General features: G+C 55.2%; 1 protein-coding gene across 8 annotated transcripts in view; it reads left to right on the top strand.

Annotated features, from left to right (window-relative positions):
- Nucleotides 1-15,347, top strand: part of ARHGAP27 (Rho GTPase activating protein 27) — a 34,501-nt gene that overhangs the window by 10,229 nt on the left and 8,925 nt on the right. For 6 of the 8 annotated variants that reach the window (XR_006964692.1, XM_047093464.1, XM_047093465.1 and 3 more), the window contains one exon: nucleotides 14,924-15,328. Coding sequence is in view for 7 of the 8 variants with exons in the window: in XM_047093464.1 (XP_046949420.1) it covers nucleotides 14,924-15,328 (405 nt within the window). In the remaining variant the exon portion in view is untranslated. Of the gene's footprint in view, nucleotides 1-11,110; nucleotides 11,287-14,923; nucleotides 15,329-15,347 lie in introns of those variants that run through there. The other 2 variants (XM_047093470.1, XM_047093471.1) reach the window with 2 other exon arrangements.

The raw sequence follows: 15,347 nt of genomic DNA, 5'->3' as shown, positions 1-15,347 counted from the left end.
CTAGTGATCCCGTGGGCTCTCACTCAAAGGCTCCCACTCCCAGCAGTTCTGAAGGCAGGCCTGCATGGAAGGGCGCCCCCCTGTGCCAGAGTGCAGAGGTTCAGAGAAGTTGAGTGGCTGGCTGAAAGTCACCCAGGCGGGAGCTGGCTGAGCGGGAGTCAGTTCCCGTACCTCCTGACCCTGAACCCCACCCTAGTTACCAGGCTCAGTCTCAGCCAGGTGGCCTGCAGGCCGTAGCCAGCCTGTTCCCCTCTACTCTACTCCCTCCCTCGCTGAGGAGGGGCTTTCGAGCCTGGGGAAGCCAGGTGAGGAGGGGCCTCTGAGACTCCTCCCCTGCTGAGTCCATTTCTGGGTGCAGTCACCATCCCCGGTCACCATCCCCGCCCCGGGGCCTCAGGCCAGCCCTCTGGACTGGAGCCCGCCCCTGCTGCCCAGGCATTGGCCACTGGGAGGAAAGAGTTACAGCCGGGGCCTCTGCAAACGGCCTGGCCGGTGCCCCACCTGAGCAGGCGGCCTGGACTGGAAGGAGCCCCGGGGCCCTGGCTCCCTGTCCTCTTCAGAGAACTGTGAGTGACCATTCATATCGTTGCACAGGGGGCGGGGGCGGGCCGTGGCAGTTGCCCACTCTCTCCCCTTCTTCCCTGACCTCCCCCCTCCTTGGTCTTCTCCTGTACCCCTGCTGAAACTCACCTGCCCGGTGACTCGCCCGGAGGCGCCCCTGCCTCCTCTCCGGATCCCAGGCCTGGCACCCACTCCGTGGGACAGACTCTGAGGGCAGCCCAGGGCAGCTGTGATTGAGGCCTCGGACAAACCCACCTGGGTCCCCTTTGGGTGGGGACCAGCCATGGGCCCTCTGGAAAGGGGGGTGCTGGTAAGAGCAGGGGAGCTGAGGCCAAGGGGAGGGTCTCCGGAGTCCTTCCTCCTCCCAGCCACTGTCTTTCTCACCTCCCCAGGCGGCCCAGCTGGTTTCTTCATCCCTGGGCTGACCTTTCCTCCCCATGACTCACCTTCAGCCCCAGGCGGACCCTGGAACCCCACTGCCCAGCTTCTGACCTGACCCATGAAAGAGCAGCTCCGTGGGTAGCCCCCCTCCCATCCTCACCCCACATTCCTGGCCACCAGTACTCCTCCCCAGCCACCCATCACTCCCAAGGCAACCTCCCACCCTGCAGGCCCCGTGTCAGCCCCTGGGGCCCCGTGGGGGGCCCCTGGGTGATCTCCCCTGAGCCTGGGCCCCATTCCTCACCTCTCAGTCTCTGGTTCCCCACAGCACCCCGGGTCTCCTGAGACAGGCCCACCTGCCTCCCCACTTCCTTCCTGAGCCCCAGCAGCCGGCCTCTTTCTCCGTCTATTTTCTCCACCCTTCCTGGAGCTGTGTTCAGTAGTGGGAAGGACCAGGTGGTTGGTTATGAATGCCAACCCCGATGGCTGCTCAGTGCCCCGTTCCCGGCATGGGAGAGCCCATCAGGCCCGGGCTCAGCTGATCAGAATGTGGTCGGGGTTCCAGACTGGAGTGTCAGGGGACAGTTGATGTTGGTTGGCGTTGAGGGAATTAGGGCTGCCAGGACGGGGTCCGAGGGACATAGGGGTTCTTGCAAGGATTGTCCCTCGCTCTTGCCAAATTGAGGAAGGTCTGTGGTGCGCGGGGATTTCCAGAGCACCTGCTTAGGCACAGTGAGGCCTGCAGGGCCCTTGTGTCCAGGCTCTGGACTCCTATAGGTGCCGCCCTGCATCCTCTCCTTCCCCTGGGTGGAGATCCACCATGAGGCATCAGGTGAGCAGGGCAGGGGTCTCTGTCCAGGCTTCCGTGTCTGTCCTGGGGGCTGGGCCAGTTTGGCCTGAGAGAGGAAGCCGGAAGAACCAAGAAAGGTGCCAGAAGGGGGCCTGCCTCCAGATCCCCCCTCCCCCAGCCTCCTTCCTGCCTCATCTCCACAACTGGAGCACTCCTGGAATTGTCTGAATTTATAAATTACTATCCCCCCCACCATCATAGAAATAGTTTAATATCCCTACATATATTTGGCTAATGGGGGGGTGGTGGAATTTCAATCTAATGACTATTAGCATTTTGGTTTCTTTCCATCCATTCTGCTTTGCTCTGTGTCTGAGAGTTTTACAGACCCAGGGCATCACGGTGCGCTGACAGTGAGACGGTAACTTTTCACTCGCCGTGTCATTGATTCAGTAAATGGCAGGTGCTGGACTGGGCAGTGAGAGCCAAAGAAAAACAAGGCGTGGTCCCTGCCCTCAGGTAGTTTACTGTCTGGGAGGAGACCTTGGCAAGCCAACTGACAGTTACGATGTGGTGTGGATGCTGCGTGGAGCCCTCCTCCCCAGAACCTCGCTAGCCAGAGAGAAATTTCTCTAGGATTGCCTCCTGGCCAAGGAAGGGAGACGGCAGGTGAATCCTAAAGGTTTCCACAAGTCAGCCTCTCCCGTGAAACCCTCTGCACCTGGCGCTTTGTCAGTGGCAGACTTTTTTCTCATCAACCGTGATTTGGTCTTTTCAAGTTTTCCACCAGTTCTCGCTAATTTGGGCCATTTTATATTTTACTGGGAAAGCATTCGTTTTTTTACTGGATTTGTAAAATCTCCACTTTTAATTTTATTTATGGGTTTCTTTGTGACCAAGTCAATGATTTTTCTAAGAGTTTCATAGACCTGGAAAAATCGTATATTTTTTATTTAAGGGATGTAAGGTCCCCTATGTATCAAACCAAGCTGATCGATTATATTAGTCAAACTTGCATTTCCTTTGTATACTTCTTTCTGTTTATTCTTTTACTCCAGTTCCATTAGAGATTTATTAAATCTCCCACTCAAATTTTCTCTATAAAGTTCTTCTTGTGTTTTTAGTAGGCTTTGTTTTTTATATTTAACTACAACACTGTTGGGAGCGCCCAGATTTTGACGGTTCTGTCATCACAGATTGTCCCTTTGTGTCGTTACCTGGTGCCCCTCTTTATCCCGCGTAGTGTTTTCAACCTGAAACTCCACCTTTCTTTTATGAATATGGCCACTCTATTTTATTCTATTTTCTTTTTTGCCCATGTGATATCTCTCGGTATCCCTTTATTTTCAACATTACCCTTTTTTTTTTTTAAGGTTTTATTTTTAAGTAATCTCTACACCCAACGTGGGGCTCGAACTCACGATCCTGAGACCAAGAGTCACGTGCTCTGGTGACTGAGCCAGCCAGGTGCCCCTCAACATCATCACGTTTTTAAGTGGATTTTTATATATATCCTGTCACTGTATTTTGAAACCCAAGCTGACTCTGTCTTTTGATGGGATAATGCAACCTTTCCACATTTTGTTTGACAATGGGTACAAAGCAGTTGATGGTTTATTTTAGGGAGAGGGGCAGAGAGAGGAGACACAGAATCCGAAGCAGCGGGCTCCAGGCTGCGAGCTGTCAGCACAGAGCCCGAAGCGGGGCTCGAACTCACAAGCCGTGAGATCATGACCTGAGCGGAATTCGTAACCGACTGAGCCACCCAGGCCCCCTTCCCTGGGGTTCCTAACCAAACACTCTTGGGTGTGCAGAGTGGGGATTCTTTTTCTCAGCACTCCCTTCTGGAACCCTGTCCATTTCCAGATAGCCTTGGGTCTGTTTTCAGCTTAGAGAAATCTATTTGTTGTAGGATTATCGTTTCCTTGACTTTTTCTTTTATTTGCAAGTTAGCTGTCTTGACTGGAACCTCCAGTTTTGTAGCTTTGCCTCCTTCATTTCTGTCTCTGTGTACGTTTGCTGCGAGCAATTTCTCCTGCTTTATCTTCTAGGCCACTACTTTGAGTCTGGAGGGTGCCTATCCTCGCCTCCAATGAATAGCCCAGGGATATATTTTAAGTTCTAAAGTAGTCTTTTTTTCCTTTTGGGCTTTACTTGAATCTTCTTAAGAGTTCTAGTTTGTTGTTGTTTAAGTTGTCACTGTGTTTTCCAGCCCCTCTATCTTGCCGATAGCCTTGGTTTTTTTTTTTTTTTAATCCGATAATATACTTTCATGGTTTTTAAAAATCAAAACAACGTTAAAAAGTATATAGTAAGGGGCACCTGGGTGGCTCAATCTGTTAGGCATCCAACTCTTGATTTCGGCTCAGGTCATATCTCACAGTTGGTGAGTTCGAGCCCCACCTCGGGCTCTGTGCTGACAGCACTGAACCTGTTTGGGGTTCTCTCTCTCCTCTCTCTGCCCCTCCTCTGCTCTCTCCTTCTCTCTCTCTCACCCCTGCTTCCATACCCTGTTCACCATCAGCTCAGAAGTCACCACGCTCATTAATCCTTTCTCTATTCTTTCACTGGTTCTTCAGACAAATACAAACTTGTAAGAATATGCATTTGATTACTTGATTTTCCGCCTCTCTCACATAAAGGTTGCATGCAATACACACAATCCTATAACTTGCTTATTTTTTGCCTTTTTGATTTGACAGTGTATCTTGGAGATTGTGCACAGAGAGGGTCAGTCTCCTTCCTTCCAGCGGGGCAGGTTTTCCACCTTAGGGATGTATCATCATATATTTAACCAGTATACTGTTGACAGGCAGTTGCATGGTTTCCCATCTTTTGCAACTGTGAACGATGCTAGAAGAAATAATCTTTCACACACGTGCTGGTAAATCGAGGCTAAATCCCAGAAGTAGGTGTGCTGGGTCGAAGGGTAAACAGGGGGTAGTTGTTATATTTTGCCAAGTTGCCGTCCCCGCCCGTGGGGCTCATACATTCCCACCAGCACAAATGCGAGGGTCTGATTCCCCACGCCTTGCCAACCAAGTCGCATCAAAATTTTGTTTTCTGCCAGTCTGATAGCAAAATGTAGGATCTTAAGATAGCTTAAATTTGCATTTCTCTTTGCAGTGAGGGTGAGCATCTTTACATAGATTTAAGGACTGTTTGTTTTTCTTTCTCTGTGAACCGTCTGTTCGTATCCTGTGCTCCTTTTTCTACTGAGTTGTTGGTCTTTTCCTTATTGGTTTCTAGGTTTTGCTACACTAGGGAACACAGCTCTTTATCTCTTACCTGAGTTGTAATCTCCCTAAGATTGTCTTTTGACTTTGCTAATGTTGTTTTTTGGCCACACAAATTACTTAAAATACATTTATTTATTTATTTATTTATTTATTTATTTATTTATTTAATTTTTTTTAATGTTTATTTATTTTTGAGAGAGACAGAGACAGAATGCGAGTGGGTTGGGGCAGAGAGAGAGAGCGAGGCACAGAATCCAAAGCAGCCTCCAGGCTCCGAGCTGTCAGCACAGAGCCTGACGTGGGGCTCGAACCCACGAACCGTGAGATCTTGACCTGGGCCAAAGTCGGACGCTCAACCGACTGAGCCACCCAGGCGCCCCACTTAAAGTACATATATGTGGTCAAATGTATAAATCATGTGCTTTATGGCTTTTAGATTTTGAGTCTGTTACAAAGGTCTTTTAAAAAAAAAAAAAAAAAGAGAGGACCAGCGGGGGGAGGGCGGGGGGTGGGGGGCAGAGAAAGAATCCCAAGCAGGCTCTGCGCTGTCAGCACAGAGCCTGATGCAAGGCTCAAACCCACTAACCGTGAGATCATGACCTGAGCTGAAACCAAGAGTCAGATGCTTAAGCGACCGAGCCAACCAGACGCCTTTACAAAAGTCTTTTTTAAATATAGAATGTTGCTCGTGTTTTCCTGTTTGAGTATTTTTATGGTTTCACTTTTAAAAAAAATAATTTTTTAATGTTTTATTTTATTTTTGAGAGACAGAGAGAGACAGCGTGAGTGGGGGAGGAGCAGAGAGAGAGGGAGCCACAGAACCCGAAGCAGGCTCCAGGCTCCGAGATGTCCGCACAGAGCCCGTCGCAGGGTTTGAACCCACAAACTGTGAGATCATGACCTGAGCCGAAGTCCGAATCCTAACCCACTGAGCCACCCAGGCGCCCCAATGGTTTCACTTGTTACATCTAAATCTTGGATCCTCCGGGGGTATATTTGGGCGGACAGAGTAAGATGTAGACCCACCTTTAATTATCTTCTTCTGGGTGGCCATCCAGCTGTCCTGTCACTTCTGACTGACAAGTTCCTCTTCCCACCATGACTTGTTATCGGTCTCTAGCACGTCCCGTCCCCTCCGGACCCGCTATATTAAGGTGGTGGGTTGGGTTGTGTTTGCTCTGCCTCTCTCCAGCCTCTGGCTTGTCAGAGGAGTGGGGTTTATGGGTCTTTGCTCGCAGTGCTGGGGTGGAGCCCTTGGAGCTTGGAGCGGAGGAGTGATGGTCTCTGGGGGCTGGGCAGGCCCCTGCTAAGACACCATCAGGAGCTCTCCCTGCTCCCTCCCTGCCTTCCCGGCCTCCCCAACCTTGTGGGCAGAGAGTGCCTAGCTTACCTGTTTGGCTCCCTGTCAGCTCCTGGGGGTCACCTTGCCTTCCCTCTGGGGGCCCATGGTGGGCCTGGTCTGCCCCGGGGTCTCCCGGGTTCCCGGGCCAGCCAGCCCTGCCCACCAACTGGCACAGCCCCTTCATAGAGCGTAGCAGTCGGGGGAGAAAGGGGAGAAGCAGGACATGTTTAAGCTGCCGTATTTCCAGAATTCCTGGCACCGGAGCTGCATCATAAAGGGAGAGAAATTACGACCGAGGGTAGGGGGAGAGTTGGAAGGGCCAGTCCTTCTGTGTAAGAAACAGGGAACACCTCATAAAGTAACACTGAGAACGCACAATAGCAAAAAAGGTTGAGGGAGATGCTTTTCCCCTTTTTCTTATGAAGATTTTCAAATAGGCAAAGAAGCAAAAAGAATATTAAAACGAATGTAATTATACCCATTACTAGATTTGATGATTGCTCCTTGCCAAGTTTGTTCTTTTGTGTGTGTGTGTGCCAAGAAATAATAAATTCCAGACTTTATCGCATCTCATCCCTAAAAAATTCAGCATCTATTTCTTAAAAATGTTTTTCTCCACAATCACAATACCATTACCATTGTTATATCTGACAAAATTAACATTAGTTCCTTACATATCATCTAAGACCCAGGCCATACTCACAGCTCCTTCATTGTCCTAAAACAAATCTCTCACAGACAGTTTTTTTTTTAAATTTTTTTGTTAATGTTTATTTCTGAGACATAGAGAGACAGAGCATGAGTGGCGGAGGGGCAGAGAGAGGGAGACACAGAATCCAAAGCAGGCTCCAGGCTCCGAGCTGTCAGCACAGAGCCCGACGCGGGGCTCGAACTCACGGACCGCGAGATCGTGACCTGAGCCGAAGCCGGACGCTCAACCGACTGAGCCACCCAGGCGCCCCACAGCCAGTTTGTTTGAACCAGGATCGGCTCAAGGGCCATGCGTTCCATTTGACTGTCCCGTCCCTCTCTTCCTGCCCTGACACAGAGACCAGACCAATTCCCTGCAGGACATCTACTCTAGATCTGAATGTTTGCTTCCTCGATGTGGTGTTCCTCTAATCCCTGTGCTACCTGGGGACTGGTAGGTGTGAAAGGCTTAGGCGGGTCAGGTCACCTGGCTCAGTGACTCCAGGTCTCTGCTTGAGCAACCAAGATGATGCCAAGATGGGAAGAAGGAGGAGGAAGAAGGTGAACTTGGTTTGGGACATGTGGCTTTTGAGGCATACCGAGGACACCCGGGGGGCAGTTGGGTCTGCGCTCCTGGAGGCGGGGTTGCGGGTTGTTAAGTTAACCGAGCTGGTTGGGCTTCCCCGGGGACAGTAGAGTGAGAAGGAAAGGTGAGAGCAGGCATCAGGGAAATGGGCGGAGGAAGAGGAGCCTGGGCCCCAGGCTGAGGAGGCAGATGAGGAGGGAGAGGGTTGTAAGGACTAAGTCCCGGAGGGGAGTCAGGCCCAAGGAGGACCACCTTTGTCATCGGGGAGGTAGTAGGAGACCTGAGCAGTGGGCTGGACGTCGGAGTGCGTGGACAGCGGCATGGCAGGTGCACACACGCGGGCAAGAAGCGGGTTCTGGAAACAAGGCAGGGAGAGCTGGGTCCAGGGGCGCGCTGTCTCTTTTTAAGATGGAGAGGCCTTGAGTTTGTTGAAAGGCCAAAGGGTCAAAGGCAGTCAGGTGGGAGGAGTTGGAGATCTGAGGAGAGGCAGCTTCTGAGCAAGTGAGAGACAATGGGGTCCCCTGGGCCTAGGTTGGGGAGGTCGGCGTGGACGGGGGACCCTGGTCCCTCCACTGGGGAAGTGAGGAGGAATGGTGGGTGCAGGTGCAGATCCGTCTGAGGGGACGGGGCCCTGGCACATTTTCCTCCCGTGGCTCACGATGACAGCTTTTGCTGGCCGGCAGGTTCCTCGACGGACCGTTTCTGACTCCTGGCCCAGCAGCAGGAGACCTTCTGGGTGTCTGGAGGCCTCACCCAGAGCACAGGGCGTGTGAGCGGCAAAGGGACTCCACCCCAGGCCCCACCTGCCTGGAGGAGCGAGCGAAACGAGGAGGAGCGAGCCCCATGAGGTCGCCAAGAGGCTGCGGGCAGAGTCCAGAGCTCAGGGCACTCAGTCGAAACCCAGAGCCAGAAAAGCAGGGGTTCAGCCCCGCTTTCTCCCCCACGTCCCCACTGGGTGTAGAAACCTCAGGGGACCTGCCTGGCCCTTTCACAGAACCCAACCCTGTGAGCAGGGAAGGGGGGCTGGGGGGGTGGAGTGGAGAATGACAGCCCATTCTATGGGTAAAGAAACAGAGGCCCAGAGTTTCAGGGGGCTGCCCAGAGAGAAGCTAAGGCACAACCTATACAAGAAGCCCTGTCTCTGGAATCCTGCTCTGTTCTTTTTTCCTTTGAATCAAATGATGCTTCCGGCCCAAACCCCAGAGAAGACCCTCACCTCGGCCTGTTGTGTTTGGACTTTCAGGCTACAGGGCAAGCAATAAGATTACACTGAGCCTCACGTGGGCCTTAGCCCGCGTCCAGGCCTCAGCCCAAACCAGTTACACCAGACCCTGGGGCGGGGTGGGGGGAGCAGCTCTAGGCATGGTTCCCCACTATTCTGAGGCTTGAGGAGCCTGCGGGGTGACCCCCAGCTTTCCCACTGCACACGGCTGGATGAGTGACTCAGGGCTAGGGGTGGGTACGGTGAGGCCCGGACTCTGTCCTGGAGAGGGCGTGCTCGGGGGAGGGACACCAGGACAGTTCTGTGCACTTGGCTAAGCTCACTGCCTCACTGAGGCAAAGATCACAGTTTATTCCCAACTCTCCCTCCACCCGGGTGGCATGGAGTCGGCAAAGGAGATCCTGTCCCCTCCGCAGCCACCTGAGCCAGACCCCGGGCTCCAGTCACTGGTTTGCAGGCATTTCTTTTGCCTCCGGCCCCAGAGAACGGATAGGATTTTCTGGTTGCACCTGCTTGTGCCCCAACACTGGTGAGGGTTTTGCAGAGAAGGCGGGGGCGAGGACGGAGGGCCGGAGAGACGGGGCGAGGCGAAGCTGGCTTGTTCTGTCCCCTCCTCCACCACGTGCCTCTGGAGGCCAGGCGAGGTGTGAGGGTGTGGTTGAGGGAGGAGGACCCCACTGGGGAGCTGCTGTGGTCGCATCTCGCCTGGGGAAGCCCATACCTGAGGCCTGAGGCGCCAACCTCCCTGACCGAGAAGAACAGGCCAGAGCCGTGTGGGTTTTGCTCAGTCCCTATGGTGTGAGGCCAGAGCCCTCTGGGAGACGCCAGACATGGCGGCCAGGCTTCTTTCCAGGGAAGGTCAGCAGGTGGGCAGCCTTTTCTATGGTCCCCGTCTCCCACGCTGTCACTCTTGGTTCCTGCCCCAGGGAGACCCTGCCTGCTAACCCCACAGCAGGGCAGCACTGAGGGCCCGGGTTCCCACACCTGCCTCCTCTCTCCCCTTTCCGGCCCCAGCTCCTCCCTGCTGCCGGCTCAGAGTTTCTGGCCACTCTGGAATGTACACAGGCTGTTCCCATCTCCTGGGCCTGGCTCCGTCCCTCTTGGTGACTTGTCCTGTGTGTGTGTGTGTGGACCATGTCCCTCAGGGTGGGGTCAGTGGGATGGGTCATATGTGTGACAAGTGGGAGGACTCCAGGCCTCTCTGCCTCTGGTGTTCCAGGCTTCTGAGCCCCACAAGGGACGGTAGGGGAGTGATACTAGAGCTTTGAGGGCAGAGTAGGGCCTAGGTCCCTGGCTTGCTGTGGATGTGGTCCGTCCAAATGTCCCACACCCCAAGCCTACACCACGCCTAGTTCCACTCGGACGTCCCTGTCCTGAGCCCGCGGTACGTGCAGGGAAGGAGTGGCCTGGGGGACATGGGCAGGGGAGAAAAGAGGGCCAGGGCTGGGGGCAGGAGGGTTACTGAAATGGGAGAGCAGAAGATGAGGGGTCTGGCATCCGGGATAGAAGGTGGGGGTCAGAGCCTGATCTGGGAGCTGGGCGGCCAGGGGGGAGACCCTCGGGTGTCGGAGCCGCTCTGAGAGTGTCAGGAAGACAAGGAGGTCCTTGGCTTGGAGGGGGTCGGCACCTTCTCACCAGGGACAGGCTGCGCCCATGGTGCAGGACTGTGGTTTGGACACCCGATGGGAGGGTGAAGAGAGGAGAGACCCGGGGAAGCTGTTGGTGTAGGGTTGTGGGGGAGCTACATGCGTCTCGGTGGCCCAGGCTGGAGGAGACAGTCAAGGCGAGTAGACTGTGGTGTGGTCAAAATCCCTCCCGTTCCCTGTGTGGCTGGAAGACTCCAGACACTGGCTCTCGCTCTGATACCACATCTGCCCAGACCCCTTCCTCTTTGAGACGTCCCCCGCTCACCCCGCGACACACACACAAGCTTCCTCTTCCCCATCACATCCTCCCCGGGCCTGCGGGGAGCCGATGGCCACTCCGCATCCTGTCCATGCCAGCCCAGGCACCAGCACCCAACCGCCCCCTCTGCCTGCTCCCAGCCGCACAGCCTGCCCCTCCCCCACCTGTGGTCCCGGTGCCACCCTGCCCCACGACTGTATCTGGCCTGGGACTCAGAACTTGCCAGTCATCAGAGCATAGCGCAGGAAGGCCGGTGTGTCCCTGGACACATAAAAATACCCCAGACCTGAGACACCACCCCCTTTCCCCCACCCCACCCTTTCTCAGGCAGTCTCTGTCTCAGGCTAGCACTTCCGCAGCCCTGACAGGAAATGGGCTGGAGGCTCAGCCTCCCGCCATCTCAAAGCAACTTCTTGTTTCCCCCTTGCCCCGTGCCAGCCCTGGGGTTGTGCCCCTTGGCTCCACCCCTAAAGCCTTCCCAGGGCTCTGTCCCAGCAGCTCAGTGGGGACAGGATGGTGGACATGATTGCCAAGCTGACCAGGAGGCAGAGTCGGGCCCTGCGGGGACAGGTAGGGGACCGTGGCGTTTGGGGGCAAGCTTGGCCTCTGATGGGGAGGGCTGAGGGCGTCTGGCCTGTTAGGAGCTGGGTGAGCTGGGTTTGGGGGCAGGACATCTCCCAGATTTGGGGGGACTCCTCCCTTCTTGCCTCTTTCCTTTTCCAAGGCCTTGCCGGTCTGAGAGGGGCTGTGGAGGGGCGCTGAGACCTGGTGATCGGTCATCGGTGATCGGTGGAAGAGGGGAAGAGGGGCAGGCCTGCCACCTGTTTGCGGGGAGGGGAGGGAACTGGAAACGGGGTGCTGGGGGGCCGGGCAGCTGGGTGTGGTGAGAGCCAGGGCGCCTCTTAGCTCTGTCCTTGGGCCTGAGGTGGGAGATCACTTCCCCTTTCCTACTTGGAAAACATACGTGTCTCTGTCATGATTGGGGTCTGGGCCTCAAGAGCTGTTGGTGCCCTAGTCAGGGTCTGTTGATGGGCTGCGACGGGGTGTCGTCTGGGCCTCCAGGAGCTGTGGGCAGGGGGGCGCCGGGCCCTGCTCTAACCTGGGCGAGCCTCCCCTTGAAGGCCAGAGGGCACGGAGAGACTGGCCCCACCTGGCTTCCAGTCTGATCCTGGCTGTGGCTCTGCCAGGAGAGGAAAATGCCTCTATCTTAGCACTGTGAGGGTTCTGCAGAGAGTTCTAGAGTTTGAAGGGGCCTCAGGGCTGCAGTACCCCTAACTGCTCACCTCCAGTGAAGGCCCCTTAACTACCCCCTGAAGCAGCCCCAATCCTTAGAATGTGCTTCCTTCCAAGGAACCCTGCCCTCTGCTCCCACCAGGCCTCTGATCTGCAGTCCAGAGCCCCACAAGGTGATTCTGTATCTTCCCTTCCTTGTGACAGCCCTGTCGTGCTGGGGGCCTACACATCTACCCCTGTATCTCCTCTACCTGCTAGGGCTGTTCCTTGTGCAAGATCCCCATCAACCTGACCAGCCCGGGACTCCCCGAGGACACACAGCCAAGTCTAGCAGCCTGCCAGTGGAAATCCCCAGTCCAAAGAGCCTGGCTCCTTCCTTAGCTCACCCACCCCCCATATGACCCTCCAGCCTCAGTGGGTCCAGCTGGGGTGGGTAGGAGGTGCGTCTAGTCCTCCCAAGGAGTCTCCTGGCTCCTGTGCCGAGCCCTCGTTCCCAGAAAGTCCCTGCTCAAAGCTAACTCCCGTCTCTCCTGTAGTGTCGGATATGTGTGTTTGTTGTCTGCTGTGAAATGTAGCATGGAATTGACCCGGGTACTCTAGCAGTAAGTATCCTTGGTGGATCGGCTGTGTGCTTCAGGGCAGCGGGCTGCCTGCTAGAGGGTGACTGAGGAGGGTTACATCATCCTGGATCCTGCTCTCAAAAACCTCCTGCCTTTTGGGGTCAGAGGAGGTAGGCAGACAGGTGGACGATGAACTGGCCAGCAGAGCAGAACGCCACCAGGCCGTAAATGGAGCCCGGCTCTCCAGGATGTTTGGAGCTGGGGACCAGCAGAGGAGCAGGATTTGGGTAGGCAGGGAATGTTCTAGGCTGGGGGACCGACTGGAGCAAAAGTACAGCGATAGGAAGATGCCTTTTGTGTGTGGGGGGAGGGTCAGTGGGCGGGTGTGGGTGGAATCCAGGTTGCCCAGGAGGGCTGCAGTGGGCACAGCGAAAGGAGAAGTGGGGTGGAGGGTCCTGTCTCAGCCACACAAGGGCTTCTGGGGTGAGGGAGAGGAGTGAGAAACTGATGTATCCAACTCTTCCTCCTCCCTCCGTGCCTGGGACCTGCCACCGGGTGCTCTCAGACTGCAACACTATCTCCTCGTTAGCAGTAATCATCCCTGACGTGCTGTGCATTTCACTCAGAACCCTGCTCGGCTCCCTCCCCACTCCCCGGCCATTTACCCGAGCTGCTCAATAGGGATTTGGGTCCGTTTGTTCACTGCTGCATTCCCAGTGCCTAGGACAGGGCCTGCACGGAACAGGTGAACCTTCGTGGGACAAATGAATGGATTTTTAGGCACCTACCTAAGGCCTGGGGAGAAGCCACCTTGACAGGACTTGCTTCCCCTCTTGGGGAGTTTACAGTTCAGTGAAGGCATCACAGCAACAGAGGAACTTCTGTGATTAGAAAAGGAGCGGGGGTGGGGGGGGGTTGGTTATTATACAAAATTTTGAGAAAAGCTTAAAGAAGAAAAGAGAAAAGTTTAAAGAAACAAATAAAAACAAACCCAATCCCTATAATTACACTGCCCAGAGATAACCTCTGTTAGCATTTTGGAGGGTTTCTGAAAACACATAACTGGAACTATCTGCTGTTTACCGTGTCGAAATCTGCATTTCCCTCATAGCATTATATGTTCTTAGAAAACAGTATTAATCTCGTGCTACTCTGCGGACTGGGGTTTGATAATGTGGCTATCTATCTCTCCGGTGGGCTGAGGGTGCTAGGCTGTGGTGGGCACACGAGAGGAAGCTCAGGAAGGGCCTTGAACCTGACACCTGAGCTGAGTCCTGAGTCCTCCAGGTGAGAAAGGGGCAGGGATGGGCCTAGGCAGGCTGTGATAAAAGACACAGGAGAGAGGGTGGGACCTCCTGCAACTGCATACTAGGGCTACTGGAGCGTAAAGTTCAAGGCAAAGGGCCAGGAATGGCAGGAAATCAGACGGAAGGCAGGCAGGTGGGACAGACTTTGCCCTGCAGGTGGCAGAGAGCGGTAAGGGTGTTAAGCATGCCCTGACTTACATTCTGTGTGAAGGGAGTTTCCAGCCCACCTCACTTTTCTTTGGAGGGGGAAGAGGGCCTCACCTTTCTTTGCTCCTCCTTCCTCCCTCCCATCTGGCTCTCCCCTCTCTTTCCCTTCTCTGCAATTGGTTCCGAGGACTGCAAAACCCACATTCAGGAAGTTCCAGTCTCAGATCCAGAGGCAGTACTGATTCCAGTCCCGGATCTTTCTGGGCCAGGAAGGAAGAAGGGGAGGGGGCTGTAGAATGCAGCAGGGCCCTGCCCCTGTGTGACCTGAATGGGAGAGGAAAAGGAATGGGTCTGAGGCCATGTCTCTATTCCTGCCCAACCGGTTGATTCGCGCTCCCCTCCCCGCCCGGGTCTAGTGCACACTGAGCGCACAGCCGGGAGAACTGTTATCGATATTTTATTATTGTTAATAAATAATGTAACTGCCCTAGGCCTCTGGGACACCTCATACTTTACAATGCATACTTTACAATGCACTTTCAAGAATATTTCCTCATTCTTGGGGCGCCTGGGTGGCTCAGTCGGTTAAGCGGCCGACTTCGGCTCAGGTCATGATCTCAGGTTAGTGAGTTCGAGCCCCGCGTCGGACTCTGTGCTGACAGCTCCGAGCCTGGAGCCTGCTTCGGATTCTGTGTCTCCCCCTCTCTCTGTTCCTCCCCCGCTCATGGTCTCTCTCCTTCAAAAATAAATAAAAACATAAAAAAAAAAAAAAGAATATTTCCTCATTCTCTCTTCACTACAATTTCCGGACCGGACCGGCAGCCGGCGGAACAGACGCGGCGGGGTGGGGAGGGGGTGCGCTCTGACTTGCCAAAGGTCACCCAGATGGCAAGTGGCCGAATCGGGACTGTCTGACTCCGGAGATGCCCTGAAGGTCACGTCCCCTCCCTCCTCCCACAGGTGGACGACCCCTCGGAGCCCGTGTACGCGAACGTAGAGCGGCAGCCTCCGGCCACTTCGCCCGGCGCCACCGCGGCCCCCCGCCCCCAGGCGTGGGAGACGCACACGGACGCGGGCACCGGGCGCCCCTACTACTACAACCCGGACACGGGCGTGACCACCTGGGAGTCGCCCTTCGAGGCTGCTGAGGGCGCCTCCAGCCCGGCCACCTCCCCGACCTCGGTGGGCAGCCGCGAGAGCCTCGAGACAGACTGGGGCCAGTACTGGGATGAGGAGAGCCGCAGGGTGTTCTTCTACAACCCGCTGACGGGCGAGGCCGTCTGGGAGGACGAGCCCGACGACGAGCCCGAGGACGACCTGGAGATGCAGCCGGGACTGAGCCCGCTCAGCCCCAGGGACCAGAGGGTGAGGGGGCGGGGCCTGG

This window comes from Lynx rufus, unplaced genomic scaffold (genome assembly GCF_022079265.1).
Source record: "Lynx rufus isolate CCGP_SWC_20201006 ecotype Redwood Valley unplaced genomic scaffold, mLynRuf1.p SCAF_34, whole genome shotgun sequence".
Taxonomy (NCBI): domain Eukaryota; kingdom Metazoa; phylum Chordata; class Mammalia; order Carnivora; family Felidae; genus Lynx; species Lynx rufus.
The sequence above is the reverse complement of the archived record's forward strand: the minus strand, read 5'-3'. Positions and strand labels throughout refer to the sequence as shown.